This window comes from Aotus nancymaae, unplaced genomic scaffold, assembly GCF_030222135.1.
Source record: "Aotus nancymaae isolate 86718 unplaced genomic scaffold, 86718_ANA_hifiasm-v0.15.2.pri h1tg000022l_1, whole genome shotgun sequence".
Lineage (NCBI taxonomy): Eukaryota > Metazoa > Chordata > Mammalia > Primates > Aotidae > Aotus > Aotus nancymaae.
Genome location: NW_026988435.1, coordinates 20,743,911 through 20,763,000, shown reverse-complemented (window position 1 = coordinate 20,763,000; position 19,090 = coordinate 20,743,911). Strand labels below are relative to the sequence as shown.

Sequence of the window (19,090 nt, the reverse complement as noted above, 5' to 3'; positions counted from 1 at the left end):
GTAATTCTATATTTTTAAGAGAAAAAAACATAAAAACAATTAGGGGAAAAAGTTAACTATATATGCTGAGCTCTATCTTAGAACTATTTACTGAACACTTATTAAAAACATATAAGGGACAGGGCATGGTAGCTCATGCCTGTAATTCCAGCACTTTTTGAGGCCCAGGCGGGGAATCACCTGAGGTCAGATTGAGACCAGGCTGACCCATATGGTGAAACTCCATCTCTACTAAAAATACAAAAATTATCCAGGTGTGGTGGTGTGCACCTATAGTCCCAGCTACTCAGGAGACTGAGACAGGAGAATTGCTTGAACCCAGGGGATGGAGTTTACAGTGAGCTGAGATTGTGCCACTACCCTCCAGCCTGGGCAACAGAGTGAGACTCCGTCTCAAAGAAAAAAAAAGCATATAATATATAAGGCACTGGAGATTTCATTAAGGTATAACTGATTAAATCATTGGCCATTGGTGAATGAACTCAATCTGCAGCCCCTCTTTCCTCCCTGGATGTTGGAGAGGGGTTGAAATTTCTCACCCTCTAACTACAGTGGTTAGTTTTTGTGGCTAAGAGCACCCATCCTGAAGCTGAAGCTATATAGCCTCTCCTCCCCAGAAACCCCAGACCCATGCCAGTCATCTGACTGGTACAGACTAAATAGCAAATCCCAAAGGCTTTATGGCTCCATGCCAGGAACAAGGGGAAGAGACCAAATATTATTATATCACACAGCCAAATAAAGCCACGTGTAGAGAACAGAAGGCACTAAATCATTTAAGGTTTATTTGTCCTTGCTCACAGACTTCTCTTTACGTGGAATAACACTTCGACCTGCCTACAAATCTTCAACAGTTTATTTCAGCTACTATATCCTTTATAAGATCTTTCCTAGTCTTCTTATATCCTCTTAGTTCTACCTACAGATACTTTAACTTCCAATATCATCTATGCACTCCTAGCTCAAGTTGTATATTATTTATTTCTCAATCTGCTTAAAACAAAGAATAAATAAATGAACGGGCATGATACTGTGTGATGTCTGTCTAAGCAGAAATGTAGACATGCAATTGAAAACCTTAAACTAGAATTTATGTTAAGATGTAACATGACATTTACTTTTATTACATGTGCTTGATAGGAATGAAAATATGAGACTCGGAAATTAGACAATCTCTCAAAGATGAAGCTTGCAAAGAAATCAGAAAATCAAAGACAAACCTTGGAAAATTCCCACAGATAAGCGGAAACACATATTAGTAGCTAAATTCTAGCATATCCCATATGTAAATCATTTAAACATAAGTACTTAAAGTTCACACCGCAAAAGCCAGAGAGCTCACAGAATTCTTGCCCAATAGCTATGCCTACTTGCTACTGCTTACTCAAAAATTCTCAATGTTTGTGTTTGTAATAAACTTTCAAATACTAAAATTTTTGGCAACACAGTTAAAAAGGTTTAAAATCTTCACCACAACAAAGTGTAACAACTCTGAGAAGGAGGGGGCAGGTAGCAATAAAGCAATAATACAATTATTACTTCAGTATAATAATACTATTTCACAATGTCTACAAAAGCAGTTATCACACTGCACAGCAGTATGTCCCTCTGTTGATTGCCCAGGCACTCAAATATGTACATGAGGTAAAGTGCTCACAATTTCTGATAATTATTTGCCACTAACTTAAAAGTAAGCTACAATTCTTACCTGTTATTCACAACAAGTGTATCCTGCTCTATACTAAATCATACAACCTGTTCAGTTCAACATGGAAATATCAGCATTTACCAAGCTATAGCTTTAAAAAAAAAAACTCAGGAGCATACCTGTTACAGTTTTACAATAAAAAGGCTGAGGCCAAGAACACCATTCACTCTACAATATTATTATTTAGGTATCAAGTCAGAAATGCAGTATGGATGACAACAGAAATAAAGTTTACTCCCAAAAGCTTAATAACATATTACAATATCCTGAAATACATATACTAATTTCCTTAGTTGAAGTCACAAATGCCAAATTAGCTTCTGCAAAACACTGCCATCTGTCAAATTAAGTTAACCTTGTTATCTGAATTTCCCCAGTTATGTAGTTTTGGTTACATCTAAGTTACCAGTTGGTTTTTCATCTTATTACATAAGAGCTATCCAACAGAATGAAATAAATTTATGCCTAGTTTATGTTTAAACAAGTTTCAGTAAAACTATAATAAAAATATTTTAATTTGGCTGAGCACAGTGGCTCATGCCTGTGATGCCAATGTTTCGGAAGGCCAACGTGAAAGGCTTAACACTAGGAGTTCAAGATCAACCTGGTAAACAGAGTGAGACTCCCATATCTCTACAAAAGAACTATAGTCCCAGCTACTTGGGAGGCTGAGGTGGGAGGATAGCATGGGCCCAGGAGTTTGAGGCTGAAGCAAGCTATGATTATGCCACTGCACTCCAGCCTGGGCAACAGAGCAAGACTCTGTCTCAAAAATATATTTTTTAATTCAAGGGAGAGAGTTCCTGACACCTATTTTTCTTTAAAATGGTCCCAACTCAAGAATTTAAAAATATATATATACTATTGTCAGGTAGAGTATTAATGGGAAGGAGAAACTGTTTAGTTAAGTCACTGGTTCTTCAGAGGGGAAAAACAAATTTGGACATCTACTTAAAAACTTGCACAAATCAAACCCAAGTGGAATGAAACTTAAATGCTGAATGACAAAATAAGAAAATACTTAGAAGGCAACAATTGAGACTATTTTTATGAAACAGGACATGGAAATTCAAATAACAAAGGAAACTATATATGAAACTAAATTAAAACTAAAAATTTCTATTCATGAAAGAACATAAAGAGAATAAAAAGACATCATGAAAACAGAAAATACTTGCAACACATACACAGTAGTTTCCCCTTATCTCTTGTTTCACTTTTTAAAGTTTCAGTTACCAGTGGTCAACTGCAGTCTAAAAACATTAAATAAAAAATTCCAGAATCAATTTTTTAAATTGTGCACTACTGTGACTGAGTTCTGTGCATAATGAAATCTCACTCCATGTCACCCACACATGAATCTTCCCTTTGTCCAACATATCCACACTGTGTATACTACCCACTTAGTACTCAGTAGCCATCTCAGTTATCAGGTATTTTGAAAAAGACTACATTCGCATAACATTATAGTATATTATCATACTTGTTCTATTTCATTACTAGTTGTTGTTAGTCTCTTACTGTACCTAATTTATAAATTAAACTTTATCACAGGTAGGTATATATAGGGAAAAAACCTGTATGTACTATATATATAGTGCCTAATTTATAAACTAAACTTTATCACAGGTAGGTATATATATGGAAAAAACTATACTATATAGTATTGAACCATACTATATATAGTATACTATTTCAAGTGCTTTGAAAATATATGCAGTATGTTATATGAATGTAGTCTCTTTCAAAATACACTATATATATGGTTCAATACTAGCCACAGTTTCAAGCATTCAGTGTCTTGAAACATATTCCACGAGGGTAAAGGCAGACTATTGTAAATAGAAAAACAAAAGTAGTATCTAAACTATAAAGAGCTACCTCAAATCATAAAGAAAAACAGCCCAAAAGAAAAAACAGGCAAGAGAAACAAACGTCAATTTCACAGAAAAAAGTCACAATGGACCATAAATATATAAAAAGATAACCAGTTTAACTGTAGAATGGTTAAGCTGTAGTGTATCTAGAAGTATAAATGAACTATAACACATTTTTACCAAAATATTAGATATCCAGAAATAGATGGAAACTTTCTCAACCTTATATAAGGCATCTACAATAAGAAGTGCAACAACTAAAATCATAGTAGACTGAATGCTTTCCACATAAAATTGGGAACAAGACAAAGATGTCTGTCATTACCACTTCTATTAAACATATTACAGAAGACTTCAAAGAGTACAATTTTTAAAATGAATAAAGGTGGTAAATAAAGTAAGAAAGTTATTAGAATAACTGAATTTAGCAAAGTCACAGATAAAAGCTTCACACAGAAAAATCTACCATACTCTATATACCAGCAAAAAACAATTGAATATAAAACTAAAAAATATCATTTATAATAGTATCAAAAAATGTCAACTCTAACAAAAGATATACAAAGACCTTTAAACGAAAACGTTGGAAAAATAAAACCTAAGTAAATGGAGAAACGTAAGTGTTCTTGGATTGAAAGGATAAAATACTGTTAAGATGTCCAAACAGTCAGAATTAATATATATATCCAACATAATACCATTCAAAAATCCCAGCAGGCTCTTTGTCCAACTGTGTAAGTGCTTCAGAATTGTATTTGGAAATGCAAAAAGATCTAGAATAGCCAAAACAAATTTCTAACAAGAACAAAGTTGAAGAATTAACATTTACCCACCTCAAGACACATTCCAAAGCCACAGTAATCAAGACGGTATGGCACAGCATTAGGATAGAAAGGAACAGAGTTCAAAAATAAACCCACTCCGATACAGTCAATTAATTTTCCATAAAGATACCAATTATAATTCAGTGATGAAAGGACAGCTTTTCAAAAGTAGGTGCTGGAACAACTAGATATCCACATGCAACAAATGAGCCTTGACTCTTACACATCAGAGAGCACACAGAAATGAATTCCAAATGGATCACAAACCTAAATGACAAAACTTCTACAACAAAACACAGGGAGAAAAAAAGGTTTAAAAACTAAGGTTCAAGAAAAAAGTAGTAACCATAAAAGTAAATTAAACAATCAATATTAAAATATTTCAGCTTCAAAGAAACCTAAGAAAATGCAAATACAAGCCACACACTGGGAGAAAATACTTGTAAATTCCATATACATGACAAAAGATACCCAATATGTGAAGAATTCCTACAACTCAATAGCAATACAATAATCCAACTAAGAAATTGATAAATCATCTTAACATGTTAAAACGAAGACATAAAAATGGTCAATAAGAAAAAGACAGAGGCCCTGGGTTCCTATTAGCACTCCTGCAATATCCCCTGCCTGGCTCCCACACCTTCCTCTCCCCCACTGTAAAAGACTCCCCCTCCCTCCCTGCTTAGAAGCTTAAGGCAGAACAGCATCAGCACTCAGGAAAAGGAGGAGTGGGAAGGGAGAGGAGAATAGGAGGGAAGAGAAAAAGAGGGAGAAGGTGGAGGTGGGGCAGGGGCAGTGGCCCTAAAGTGGTTAGTCAGCCCTCCAGCTTCAGATAGAGAATTCTACTCACTCTTCTGCTCATGCAATAAATGGTTGGAAAAGCATTTACTTTCATCCAAAAACTGCAGACCCAGCCCGGTGTGGTGGCTCATACCTGTAATCCCAGCACTTTGGGAGGCCAAAGCAAGCAGATTACCTGAGGTCAGGAGTTCGAGACTCACCTGGACAACATGGCGAAACCCCATCTCTACTAAAACTACAAAAATTAGCCAGGTGTGGTGGTGGGCAACTGTAGTCTCAACTACTCAGGATGTTGAGGCAAGAGAATCACTTGAACCCAGGAGGTGGGGGCTGCAGTGAACCGAGATCGCACCACTGCACTCCAGCCTGGGCAACAAGAGCAAAACTCCATCTCAAAACACTGCAGACCCTAGAAGGCCAAGATAGTACGATCACTTGAAGACAGGAGTTCAAAACCAGCCTGGCCAACATGGCAAAACCCCATCATAAAAATGAGCCACGCCTGGTAGTATGCACTTGTAGTCCCAAATACGTGGAAGGCTCAGGCATGACAATCGCTTGAACCAGGGAAGCAGAGTTCACAGTGAGCCAGATTATACCACTGCACTCCAGCCTGGATGACAGTGTGAGACCTCCATCTCAAAAAAAAAAAAAAACCCTGCAGACCCTAAGTTTTGCCTAAGCCAACAACAAGATGGACAAAAACAAGCTAATGGCAACAGCAAACCCCACCAACGTTCACACAGTCCTAGGACCACACCTCCTACCTAGCACAGGACTCCATGACCTGAGGGAGCAGCTCTGATCTCTGTAACCCCAAAGGTCTGGATCCCCTACCCACTTTACACCACAGAAACTGCACAGCTCACCAGGGTCATCTTATATGCTGCTTTCAGCAACTGGGCTGCAGTTCCACATGCTCAAGTGCACTGGTGCTCTCCTACTTCTGCCACCCAGCAAGAATGGAAATACTTTCAGTTCTATAAGTTCCACTGTTTTATGTGACTTCAATTCCTGACTCACTTGGGAAGAAGCCCAGAAGCCAGCTCTGTGAATCTGCATGATACTACCAAAACTGGCAAAAAGAGTAACCACTGACCCCAAGAGGCCTGTGCAGAGCTGCTTCTGATAGCTGCAGAAGACAAAGTCCTAGGCAGGCGGGGACAAGTCCCTGGTGAAACCCGACCTTCAAACCAAAGACAGTTTAAAGCCTGAAAACCGAGCTGCCGGTTCTAGACACAGATAGAGTCCATGACTAGAGTGATAACTTCTATTCTTTTTGCCTACTCTTTCCCAATGGGTTCTTTCTGAATAATGCTTTTAAACCAAATGAACGTTGCTTTTTCCAAGGCTACCTACAGCCCACATCTCCTCATTCCAACCCTGTAAAAACCCTGGACTCAGTGACACAGACAGCACCAGCTTTCGGGGCCCCTCTCACAATGAGGGCTAACCACTTCACATCCCCTCTCATTGTCAAGAGTCTGTCTGTTGCTCGATAAAATTCTCCTCTGCCTTGCTCATTCACTGGTGTCTGCATACCTCATTGTTCTTGGTCGCGGGACAAGAATCCAGAACTCGCAGAACAGCGGAAACAAAAACAGCTATAACGCGCTTCTGGCCGGCTCGTGGAGCTGAGGCCGGTGGGCATGAAAAGAGCTGTGATACACCTCCATTTGCTGGACTATGGGAGTGACAAGCTGCAACCCCACTGGGGACCCAGACCTCAGAACTTCCCAAGCTAGAGCTGTAACACACCCCCCGTTCACCAAGTCACAAGCAGTGGGAACAAACAAGCTCTAACACACCTCCATTCACTGAGCTGTGAGCAGCAGGAACGAGAGACAGCTGTGGCATTCCCTGGTGGCTCGGACCTCAGGACTGCCCAGGCAGAAGCTACGACACCTCCTTGGAGTTCCATGGTTGCTGGTGTCTCTGAGTTTTTGAGTTCCATTGTATTCCCCTTGCCTGAACGCTGGAGCCCAGCTGTGGAAGCCACATGTGGTGTGCCTGGTCATTCCGTGGGGTGAGCACGTGGGGAGTAGCAGTGGTCATTGAATGTGGGCTGGGGATCAGCCCAGAGCAGCCTGCTGGGCCAAGCAAGCTGAAGGAGCCCAATGGGTGCAAGCAAAACCCGGGCAGAGGCCCTGCTGGCTTTTCAGGTTTCCGGCTGGCAATGTGGCACCGAGAAAATCTTGTGTCACTTCTTTCCTCCCAAAATTGAGGATTTCAAAACCTGAGGTAGTGGATCATTTCTTGTTTCCTTTCTTTCCATCCTCTTTCTCAGCCCGGCCCTGCTCCAAAGCCTTTCTCCAAAACCCCATAGGAAAACTTCAGGGCCTTCTTGATGAGACACCAGCCCAGAGGCCTCGCATGAAAACAGAAAACCCCAGACCTTCAAGCCAATGTTTCTGCAGCTCCACCTTAAGGAGCTGAGACACTTAATTATGCATGTATTCTGGCATGAATACACAAAACTTTTGTATATGTGAATGCACAGTTGGTTTGCACATTGGTGTTACCATAGCAACAGGTCCTGGCCATTAATGGTACATCATTCCTGGCTCCTCTCTGCATACCCCTCCCCAAAACATCTATCCCACTTCAGTGAGGACGTAGCTCTCAGCTCTGCAGCCAATTCTGCCCTGATGACCTAATGCCCTCACCACACACCACCCACTTCCAGACTGAACAGCAACAACAAAAACCCAACATATATAGTGGGTTTTTTCCAATTCAGATTCCTCTTCTTCCCTGTCTTCAGACAGACCAAAAACTATAAAAAAAAACATTTTCTTAAAGGTATCTTTCTGCCCAATTTACTTGCTTCACCACAGTTCATCCCACCCCTGCAACTGCTCCTCCATGTTCTTTTCAAACTTCCAAACCAACTAATATGTGAAATTATTTTTGTACCCTGTGTAACAAAATATGCTTCATGAAGATTTCTCATTTATGTGTGTAATTAATTTTTAAAGAGATAAATTTAATATTTACTTTGAGGTATGATGAGGAAATGAGTTCCCATTTTTCAGCAATGTACCGTTTTAACAGGTGTTTAACCAAAAAAAACATAAAATTGTGCAATCTCAATTTGTTTTGTGAATGTATTAGCACTTAGTACTGGAGTGTTTTACCTTTAGCCACATCTCTGACATTTTTATCATTTTAAGACTTGGAAGAATTGTAGCTATTGCGACTGGTAATATATAAGGGTGTTAAAACTGGATAATGTATAAGAAGCAATGTTAAAAAAAATCATCCTAAACTGGCCAGCAAGAACATGAAAGATGTCCAAAATCATTAGTCATTAGGGAAGTATACATTGCTACCAGAATGAGGTAACAATAAATGGCTAAAACATAAAAGATTAACAATGCCAGGTGTCGACAAAAATGTAGACAACCTGAAATTCTCCTATGTTGCTAATGGGAATGTACAATCAATTTCGGTAACAATTTAGTATTATAACAATTATACACCTATGCATTTACCCAAGAGAAACAGAAATAAGTCTACTCAAAAACCAGCTTACAGATGTACACGTAACATTATATATACATAAAAAAGCACATCAAAAGGTATGTGAATACACAGATGTGAGAATATATTACTCTGCAGTAAAAAGAAACAAACTTATACATGCAATAAAACATGGCTGAATCTCAAAAGCATTTTACTGAGCAAAAGCACCCAGAGGCCAAAAAAAAAAAAAAATTGTATAAACAAGTCTATTTATGTGAAGACCCAGAATAGCCAAAACTAATCTATAGTCATAAAAATCAGATCAACAGTTGCCTGCAATAATGAAGATGTTGATAATGAATGAGAAAGGTGACACAGGACAAATTCCTCTTCCTCTTCTGGAGTGACAGAAATGTTCTGTATGGCCAAATTCATCAAATTATACACTTTCAGTGTATATCATACCACAATAACATTAACTTGAAAAAAGTCAATATGGCAGCTGAGGGGGGCGGTGCGTAGAAAAGAGGGACAGTATAAATGAGGAACAAAAGAAACTTTCAGGAAAATAAGATATTCTATTTCATGTCTAGAATGGTACTAAGTATAATAATCTTAATATATTTATCTAAGTTGTACGTAAGTTTTCATATGCTATAGTTAGCCTCCAAAAAAAAATCCTTCAGTAATTATTCATACGCAAATACACACAAAAAGAAAACAAAAACAGCCATAAAGAGACAGGAAGATTACAATTTTAGCACATACAATCATTTTCCAACTCCTAATGCATCGATTCAACAACTTATTTGCCCCCCACGAGTAAGAGGGGCAAATAAGTTCCCACCTAGCCACCTGAGGCTTTGGGTTTCCATAGACATGTTGACCAGAAAAGCCTGTGGGAGGAGACAGCTCCTCTACAATGAAACATGTTGCTGGCGCTAATAGAGAGAAACACCTGAAACAAAAGAATCAATGTGTGTTAAAAGACTCTGCTTCCGTATTAAATTTGGTGTATTGTGATAATTCAATCCCTAAAGGACCCCTGCAGTCAATTTACACAGTGCTAAAGACACTTTTATCCTTAAGAATACTAATTAACTTCGACCAGTGATCCTCAAACATTAAGTACAGAATAATAATCTGAGATTCTTAGAAAGCATGCTTTAGCCCAACCCTCAGTGTCTTGAAACAATAGTCTACGGTGAGGCAAAGAAATCTGTACTTTTAGCAAGCACTACAGATAATTAAGACGGTCCACAAAAACTATACTACAAAAAACTCTGATCTAAACCTATAGTAACAAGACTAAGGAAACAAGGAAAATATTGCTAGACATTTAAAATATCTAGCAGTTCAGAGAACCAAAAACTAAAAATAAGCAGATGGTCTGTACTGAAGCAGAGTTAATCAAGAGGCAAAAAAGAAAAAACTGAAAAATTACTTATCATATACATAAAACAAGATGTCATGACAAGGATGATGTTCTTGGAAATTAAAGTTTGTCAAAATAAATGCAAGGCATCATCCTTTTATAAACTCAACTTTCACATCATCTACGTGCCCACATTACTTAGCGCCATTCCTAAACTCAATTTCAAAAGGCAAATTTGGTCCTTCATACATTATAAAAATCAATGATTACATTTATAGGAAAATGGCAGGCCACTGCTGCAGGTCAGTGCTTAAAGTAATTCAATGACATTAGAGAGTAAAATTATGCTCAGTGCCAGGGGAAGAAAGACCCTGTAACCACCCTTACTCTAAGCACATCAGGGCAGAAATCAATGATTGTGGAGTAGCCCCTGAAGAAGAAAACAAGGGCCACAAATTAAAAGAAAAAAAAAGTCCCCTACCTGACTTCACAGAACATAGGATGACAGAGAAGAGACTGACAAACTTCCAGCACCCTTCCCCCACCACAGCCAGGATACTTAGAGTGAAAGCTTAACCAAAGGTCACCAGGACCCAAAGAAAAAGTACATGCAAGCATCACAACTGAAAATACTACAGTATCTTGTAAACAGACCCTATTTTCTAAGTCTGCACAACTAATACATGTAAATATTTCAGAAATGCATGAGGTACAAAAGTGGTGACTGCCTTTTTAAATCAGCAACAACAACAACAAAATACTCATTATCACTTCTAATCAATGTTTAATGGAAGTATTTGATAGTACAGAAAAAAATGAAAGTACGGGCACAAAAATTGAAAATATTATATATAAGTAAAATGTATTGTTTAATCATGATATGATCTTTTACACAGAAAGTGCAAAATTGTCTCTGGAAAAGGTATAAGAAACATTTAGCAAGGTGGCTAAATGTAAAATTAATATACAAAAGACCACTGCATTTGAATACACTAATAACAAATTTTTAAAAGCACCACCATATAACAGTTAGCAGAAATTATCAACTACCTAAAACAAAAGATGTATAAGAATTTCATGCTAAATTATAAACCATGAAAGAGATATTAAACATGACCTAATAAAAACAGAAGTATATCCTGCTCATCCTGTATCATAAAGATGTTAATAATCCCAAATTTGATCCACAGATTCAATGAAATTAATCAAAAAGCCAGATGATTTGAAAAAACTTGGTATGATTATGCTAAAATTTCTAAGGAAAACTGTCACCTCCAGAAAAAAGGAACAAAGGCAAAGAACTGTCTTTTCCAGTATGAGAGATTATTCTAAAGCAACAACTATAAAGACAGGATGATATTCACAAAATGATTGATGAAAAAGAGTGAGTCAAGGAAACGGGAAAAAAACATTTTGCATTAAACTTTTGTATATGACAAAGATGGCATATCAATTCACTACGAGAGAGCATTAATTTTTCAATAAAGCAAGGTTAACAAAAGAAATTTTATATATCATATATAGGTTGTTGTTGCAGAGTCTTCAAACGCAGTGCAATGAAACTAAATATCAACCATTAAAAGAATACTTCAAAAATATCATCTTGGAAAGCAAACTTTTAAAAAACTTTTAAATAATGAAAGGAAAAGGAAGTTAAATCCAAAAGAAAATAGATGAAAATTCACAGCTCAAAACGTTTTTCATTATTAAATATGATAAATTCATGTAAATGTTGAATTCAGGCTATAAAAAGAACAATAAACACCAGAAAGAGTAGAAATCTAAAATTAAAGATGAAAAGTAAAAATTAATAAATTAGAAAAAAATAAAGGACTAAATTTTGGAAAGACCAAAGAAATAAGATCAGCATCTGGCAAACACTACTGAAAACAAAACAAACAGGGAATTAAAAAAATTGGCATGTCTATATACACGTGCACAGAATTAGGAGAAAATTTTAGACCGATACATACAGAAACCTCAATGAAATTTAAAATTTTCTCAAACTATAAAACTTTTAAAATTTGACCCTAAAAAACACAGAAAATGTAAAAGACAACGAGCAAAATTTGGAAACTTTGCCTAAAATTTGCTGTAAATGAGCAGCTCAGCCCTGATATAATCACATTCACCAAATCTTCAAAGTAACATGTACTTCAGTTGAACAATATCTAATTTTTCAAATCGAAAAGGACTATAGACTATCAATTTTGAATGACTCTACCTAATCCTAAACAATTCCAAAAGCACAGGAAAACACAGAAAGCCTCCTAATCATTTTATGAGCTAACCTTATATTAATAGCCCTCATGGACACAGCAAACCTTATAACTAATCTCATTAAAGAATCCAAGGAGGACTGGTTCCAGGACCCCCAAAGATGCCAAAATCTTTGAATGTTCAAGTCCCTTATATAAAATGATGTAGTATTTCCATGTAACTTACACATCCACACATCCTCCAATATACTTTAAATCATTTCTAGATTACTTGTAATAACTAACACAGTGTAAATGCTACATAAATAGTTGTTATACTGTATTGTTTAGGGAATAATGGCCAAAATAAGACTGTACATGTTCAGTACAGATGCAACAATGCTTTATTTTTTTCCAGAATATTTTCAATCTACAGTTGGTTGAATTTATGGATTCAGAACCTGCGGATACAGAAGACCAACTGTATACCAAATTCTAGGTTTAAATTTATTATATTACATATAGAAATATATTAAAATAGCACAGCAACATTACCAAAAGGGGTTTTATCAGAAATTCAAGGACAGCCAAACCGATATGGCATTGCAGTTAAGAGCAGGGAGTTGTCCATCATATGACTTTTGAGTTTAAATCTGACCCTTAATACATGCCAGAGATGAAATACAGCTTTAGTTCTCCAATACTGTTTCCTCAGCTTCAATAAGATGGGAAAAAAATAGTACTCACTTCATAAGGTGGTTGGGAGGATTAAATGAAAAAGGTTTGTAAGAAGACTTAGCACAGTGCCTTACACAGATTATATAGTAAATATTCATATATCTTACATACAAATGGTTCTTGTATTATGACATATAAAATATCACATCATTCATTGCAAAAAAAGACATGATAGTCAACATTTAAATCTAGTTTTAAACATTTATAAAACTTAGGAATGTAAGTAAATTTTCATATCATAAGGAAACAATATATAACAGAAACAAATTATAGTAGCATTCTGTAATCTTAAAGTAACAAGTCATATAAATAATGACAAGAAAGACGTCAGAATATTAAGTATTTGTAAAGGATATGGACTGTATATATAATATTGAAGAAAATCAAAATAATATTAGAAATGATGTGAATTCATTTAAAAGGCTGGATACAATGTGAGTATACAAGTCAAAATTAGGTGCAAGGGAAAGAATAAGAAAAGGAATAAGCAGCTGGAATCCTATTTCTGTGCCCAAATCAAGACTTAGACTAATAAGATAAACTGATTCCTAATAAAGAATATCCCCTTTATGTAACATTTAAAGTGACTTAAGTACTGTTAACTACCAAATGCTGTATGGTATTGTTTTATAAACTTAAGATGATCCTAAATTGGAAAATACATGTTATTTTAACTAGGAAATTTACACTGAATCCAGTCTGTATTGTTTTTCAAGTTTTAACTGTGAAGTTGCTTAATCTGTGACAACCTTCCCACCTGACCCTCATCTTTCCAGGATTAAGTGAAAGTGGACTGTAGACCTTGAGATTGCTCTGCCTACATCCTATACTTTCTCTTTTATGCTCCCTATACCGAACACTTGCTTAGGACCATTAAACAATCTAAAGAAGTTGCTCATATCTCATCATGCTAATGTTAAGGCATTAAAAGAACCTTCAGCGGTACTTAATGACTTGCCCAAGGTCACGGTAGTTGAGATCTATCCCATATCCTGTCTTTTCACTACACTGCCTATTCTCTTAGCATGAGCAGTTTTTCAAGCTTTCATTATTTTTTTTTAACAGAAAGGTTGTCATGTTGTTGCCCAGGCTGGTTTTGAACTCCTGGCTTCAAGGGATCCTCCCACCTCAGCCTTCCAAAGTGCTAGGATTACAAGCATGAGCCACCACACCCACCCAGCCTCATCATTTCTTAATTTTTAAATTTCAAGATTCAGTTAGGAAAACTAAGTACTGTACCTATGTTCCTTTTGGAAACCATTCACTCACTTCATCAAATATTTGCTGAGTCCTACTATGTGTAAAGAACTGTTCTAAGCCCTAGAGTGAAACAATATTTGTATTCAACTCAGAAGGACGCATTTACTGTCAGTAGTATCCTGTTCATTTAACTCTGTAAATTAATTTGGTCCCTGGGAGCAAACCTCCTACTAATACTACCCTAAAGAATCCTCACTTGGTTCATCTGGTTAGATAGATGGGAGGGGGGAGGGAAGGATCCTCATTTGGAACTTGAATCTGTGTATCAAATTTCTTAGATCTAAGGCTCCTGAACCTAGGTAAATATGAAGCACAAAGACTGAAGACACATGTCCAAGACCAAAATTATTACAGGATTTAGCTAATCTGCTGCCAACTGCACCTCACCTGAAACATCTAAACCTCAGAAAAGCAGCTTTCTACAGTTTTACTACATAAGTCCCTGTTGGCCAAACTCCAGCAATCAGGCAAAGAACACATCAAAAGGAAAAGGTGGCCCCTTGCCTCATCAAACTACATTGTGACAATGACCGATGAATTCCGTAGGTGAACAAAAAACCCATGAAAGTTCTGTGCGGTGTGATGCTGCAAACAACAACAACAAAACTACATCCACCTGCAAAATAATAGTTTTAAAAAATCTTGAAAATATAGGAAACCATTCGGACCACCAGAATATAGCTATTAACTTAAAATTTAAAAACACATATGTACAATTTTTTAAGGTGAGAAAAAAACTGGCTAAAATGTTCGCTCTGCAATATACACTACACACCTCTCCTTTTACAGATAACCCATAAAGTGTCTAAGTAAAAACAGAGTTTCACTTTTGTTTCTTCTAAGTGTGAAGTTCACTTCCTAGTTACCAGCTTTAAGTTCACTTCCTGGTTACTAGCTTGATGGATTTAAATCTCTCAACTGATTGAGGTACATGGCTTATTTATATCCATGTAAATATTTTCAAATAGTTCTAATATGAGTAACAAAGTAATTGTGTATTAATATGGAAAGCGAACACATTTAAGTGTTTCTTTTGTAAAACAATCTAAATATCATTAAAAGTTTCGCTAAAAGAATTCTCCAATAACAGTAAAATAAATGATCTAAAACACACCCGTACTAAATGATAGTATTTTGAATTAACTACTACTCCCTTTGTGTGGGGAGGGGATTCATTAAACTAGGAACTTGGACTTGACAGGCAAGATCACTCTTTCGTTAACTTGATTCTTGATTCTACAATTTTATGTATAACCTCTGAACCATGCAATAGAGTCTGCATAGTCATTCAATGCAGTTTAGACAAAATCAATTGAAAAAAAAAATTCACAAACTTACAAAGTTCTTCCCTGTTCTAACTTAGATGTGAAAAATTTACATTTCTCACTTTTAAACAGACTTTAATATCCAACATTGAAGACAACTGTAAACAAATGGTACCAAACACATTAAATATTGCTTGGTATTCATATGAACATGTAATCTTTCCTAAGCCGTAAGTCTTTAAAAACTAAACTTGAAGGTATTCAAAAGAGAATAGGGAAGATTAGGAAGTAAATTCTTTTAAACCCTCAGTATTGTCTTGAATTATTTCACTGTAAATAAAATGCAGTGTGCAATATCCGTCTAACTTTATCTGTAATATCAACTGACATACAAGTCTCAAAACAACTTTCCCAACCTGCCTAAAATAACAATGCACTATCCTTGCTTTCCAAACTTCTTGAGTATCTTCAATTACTTTAAAGCCGTATCATACAATTCTAAAAATAATCTCAAAGCAAAAATGTAGCAGGCTGTATGTAGACAGCCCATGTGAGAACAGTAAGTCTTAATTCTCAAGTCAAGCACAGGTAGGATATTACCACACCAAAACTCCAACAGGGTGGGGCATTCATTACTCACCCAGATAAACCAAACACAACTCAGGTGGTTGATCACGGTAAACACTAATTATCCCCGTAATTCCAACAAGACTAAGGCAAGGCTCGCCCTTTTGCCCAAAATGCTTTTCACGCAAATGAAACATTAAAAAAAGATATTAAGTCATGGCCAACTACTCTTCAGAATATGGGGCAAGCCATGATAGTGCACTTAAGATTCTGAAAGCAAAATCTAAAACAGTAGAATGATCTCTCACGATTCACTTTAAAGATACAAAGCTTCACAATTTTTACTGTTTTCTTTAGTGAGTGACCATTTAAATGTGTGACTGATGCAAGAGTAAAGGGTGAAGGAAGGAACAAGGTCAAACTTAGGGGACAAAAGATTCCTGGAATAACATAGCCAGAAAGGTTTCCTCCCTTAGGGACAGTTTCTACATTGAAAAAAAATAAAAAGAAGAGGAGGAAAAGGAAACCTTAAAAGGAAAAGAAACCAAGCAAACCACCTACTTCCAAATAGAGTTCACCTGGTCAACACGCCTGCCCCGCAAGGCAGGTGATTCGATTTTGGTGGAGACCGTTTTTGCAAAATAGCAGGCCTGGAACACTACCACCTTAGAAAGACAAATGGGTTCAGAAAGGATGACAACCGGCTATTCTTTTTTATTTAAGGGGAGAGAATAAAGTTTCATTAAGAAGCCACTAAGAGCACTGTAGGAATGTGAGGGTCGCTCTCAATACCTGGCACCGTCTGCTACGGGAAAACAATCAGTAGAAGAAGTGGACTCAAGCCCGCAAACTACACTCTGCCTTCCACACGCAGCTGGGCACCGGGCGCGACGCCCCCGAGGCGGTGGGCAGGGGCCGGGGGTGACGGGGGAGGAAGCCGGGGACGGCGGCGGCGGCGAGGCCCGGGAGCCCGGCCGCGGCGGGAGAGGACAGCCCGTCGGAAGGAGGAGTGGGGCCCGCCGGCTCGCGGGCTCGCCTCACCTTCTGCGCCGCGCTCTGCTGCAGCACGTTCTGCTCCACGGTCATGGCCCCCGCGGCGGCGGCGGCAGCGGCGCCCGGCTCCTCGCGCCTCCGCCCGCCCTGGCTGCCGCGCTCCGCCGAGCTCCAGGGAGCGGCGCGGACGGCAGGGGAGGACAGCGCCCCCGCCAGCCAGGCGCGAAGCCGATGGCGGCCGGGGTGAGCGGGCAGCGCGGGCAAGCGGCGAAGCGCCGACTGCGAGGGCCACGGCGGCCGCCCCACGTCTCCACGCGGCCCGCCTCAGCGCTGCTCGTCTGCGGCGGCCGGGGCCATGAGCGGGCGGCGGACGCCGGGGCGCAGAAGGGCGCGAGCCAGCCGGGCAGCGTCACACGTTCGCGCGCTCCTTGGCCGGCGGCTCACGGGCCGCTGCAGGGAAGGGAGAGAGGGGACGGAGGGAGCGGCGCCCGGAATGGCGCTGTCCTCCTCCCTCCGCGAGTCCTCCTCCCTCCCCTCCCCTCCCCCACGCGTCGTCCTCGTCCCCGCCCCCGCCCGGCGGCTCCTCCCCCGCAGAGCCCCGCCCGCCGGCCGCCCTAACCCTACATTGTGACCCACCGTGGAGCCCCACCCCTCCCAGCGCGGGCCCGGCGTTCCCGGATGGGGCGAGGGCGCGCCTGGCTGCTGGGCCCGGGAGCCGCCCCTGCGGCAGGTTGCGTGACGCCGGCGCTGGGCTCCGCGAAGCTCGGCTGGAGGCCGGAGGGGAGGACAGCGTTCCTCCCTGTGCCCAGGGCTTGTCGGATCCCTAGCTTGCGCAAAGCCTCCAAAGCAAACATTTCCCTGCATGTGCATAACGTCCCAAAACTACACAGGGTCCCGAACTCCGGCCCCTTTCTATGTCACGCGTTCTCTTCCTCGCCTTTCTAGGAATTTCACAAGCGGTGAACTTGCCTGAAGGGAAAAGTCAAGTAAGCAAAGGGCTGCCAGAAATCTTTATTGTGGGAAGTACTTTTCTCCTTAACTAATCATTACATAAATGAATATGGACATATATCTACTTCATTCATTTGAATATGTGTCAGTCACTGCTGGGCTCTGGAAAAAATGAAGTTTATTTTCCCAAGACTAAATATAAATGAAATAGGATCTATGCAGCAAACAACCTTACAAAAATATCACTGCCTAGATAATACACAATTCTAATATCCCAGTTGCCAAATTAAACAAACAATTAACTACGGTGCATGGAATACTTGACTATACATGGAATTGTAAGGAAAACCTATCGTTAAGAAAGCAATCTCTAGCGGCAAAAATATCTCAAGTTCCAGGAGCTAATCTGGGGACTGAGGTGAGAGTGGAGCAGTGTGAAGAGAGAAATTATCAATGCATATTGTCACAAATAGAATACACTTGAAAATCCAGGTATAATTTTTAATCCAATGACAAGGAGAGCAAGCTTGGTGTGTATAGTAGAAAAGTTCCTTTTTAAAGTTTCCTTTCTTTTTAAAGAATAAGTGTGCTAATAACTTTGTTAAGCCCTATCTTATGCAGCTGTTAGACATGCCATGCTTATAGGCAGTAGTACATTCTTTGTCCTTGTACTTTGACCAAGATATCTGTGCTGGACGCACTCGCAGGCATGTCCCAGCTCTCCACTGCTTTTACCTGTTTAGAAAAGTTTTAAGTTATTAGCCAATCGAGTTTTAGTTTAGATTGTGAGGTCTGGCTCCAGCCAACAGAGATCAGACACAGGAGTAAGGATGACCCCAAATGTGTAAGGGATAAATTTGTGTGTTTTCCTTTGTTCATTGTACTGTCATGGCACAATGGCTAGCTAATGTACCCTTCTTGCAATCTGAGAAGTAAAAATTGCGTTGCTGAAAGATCCTTTATCTCAGTGCTAATTTTTCTTTGCAGCACTCAGTATCTATTTCCAACATCTATTTCCAACACTTGCTAAATGATAATTGAAATAGCACTGGTGTTATTTAATAA

The 19,090-nt window shown here is 38.9% G+C and overlaps 1 protein-coding gene across 2 annotated transcripts in view; it reads right to left on the bottom strand.

Annotated features, from left to right (window-relative positions):
* The window catches only part of USP25 (ubiquitin specific peptidase 25), a 138,126-nt gene extending 120,557 nt beyond the window's left edge, over positions 1-17,569 (bottom strand). For both annotated transcript variants that reach the window (XM_021671977.2, XM_021671980.2), the window contains exon 1: positions 17,123-17,569. In XM_021671977.2, coding sequence (XP_021527652.1) covers positions 17,123-17,167 — 45 coding nt within the window. In that variant the 5' untranslated portion in view covers positions 17,168-17,569. The remainder of the gene's footprint in view (positions 1-17,122) is intronic.
* Positions 17,570-19,090: the final 1,521 nt, after the last annotated feature.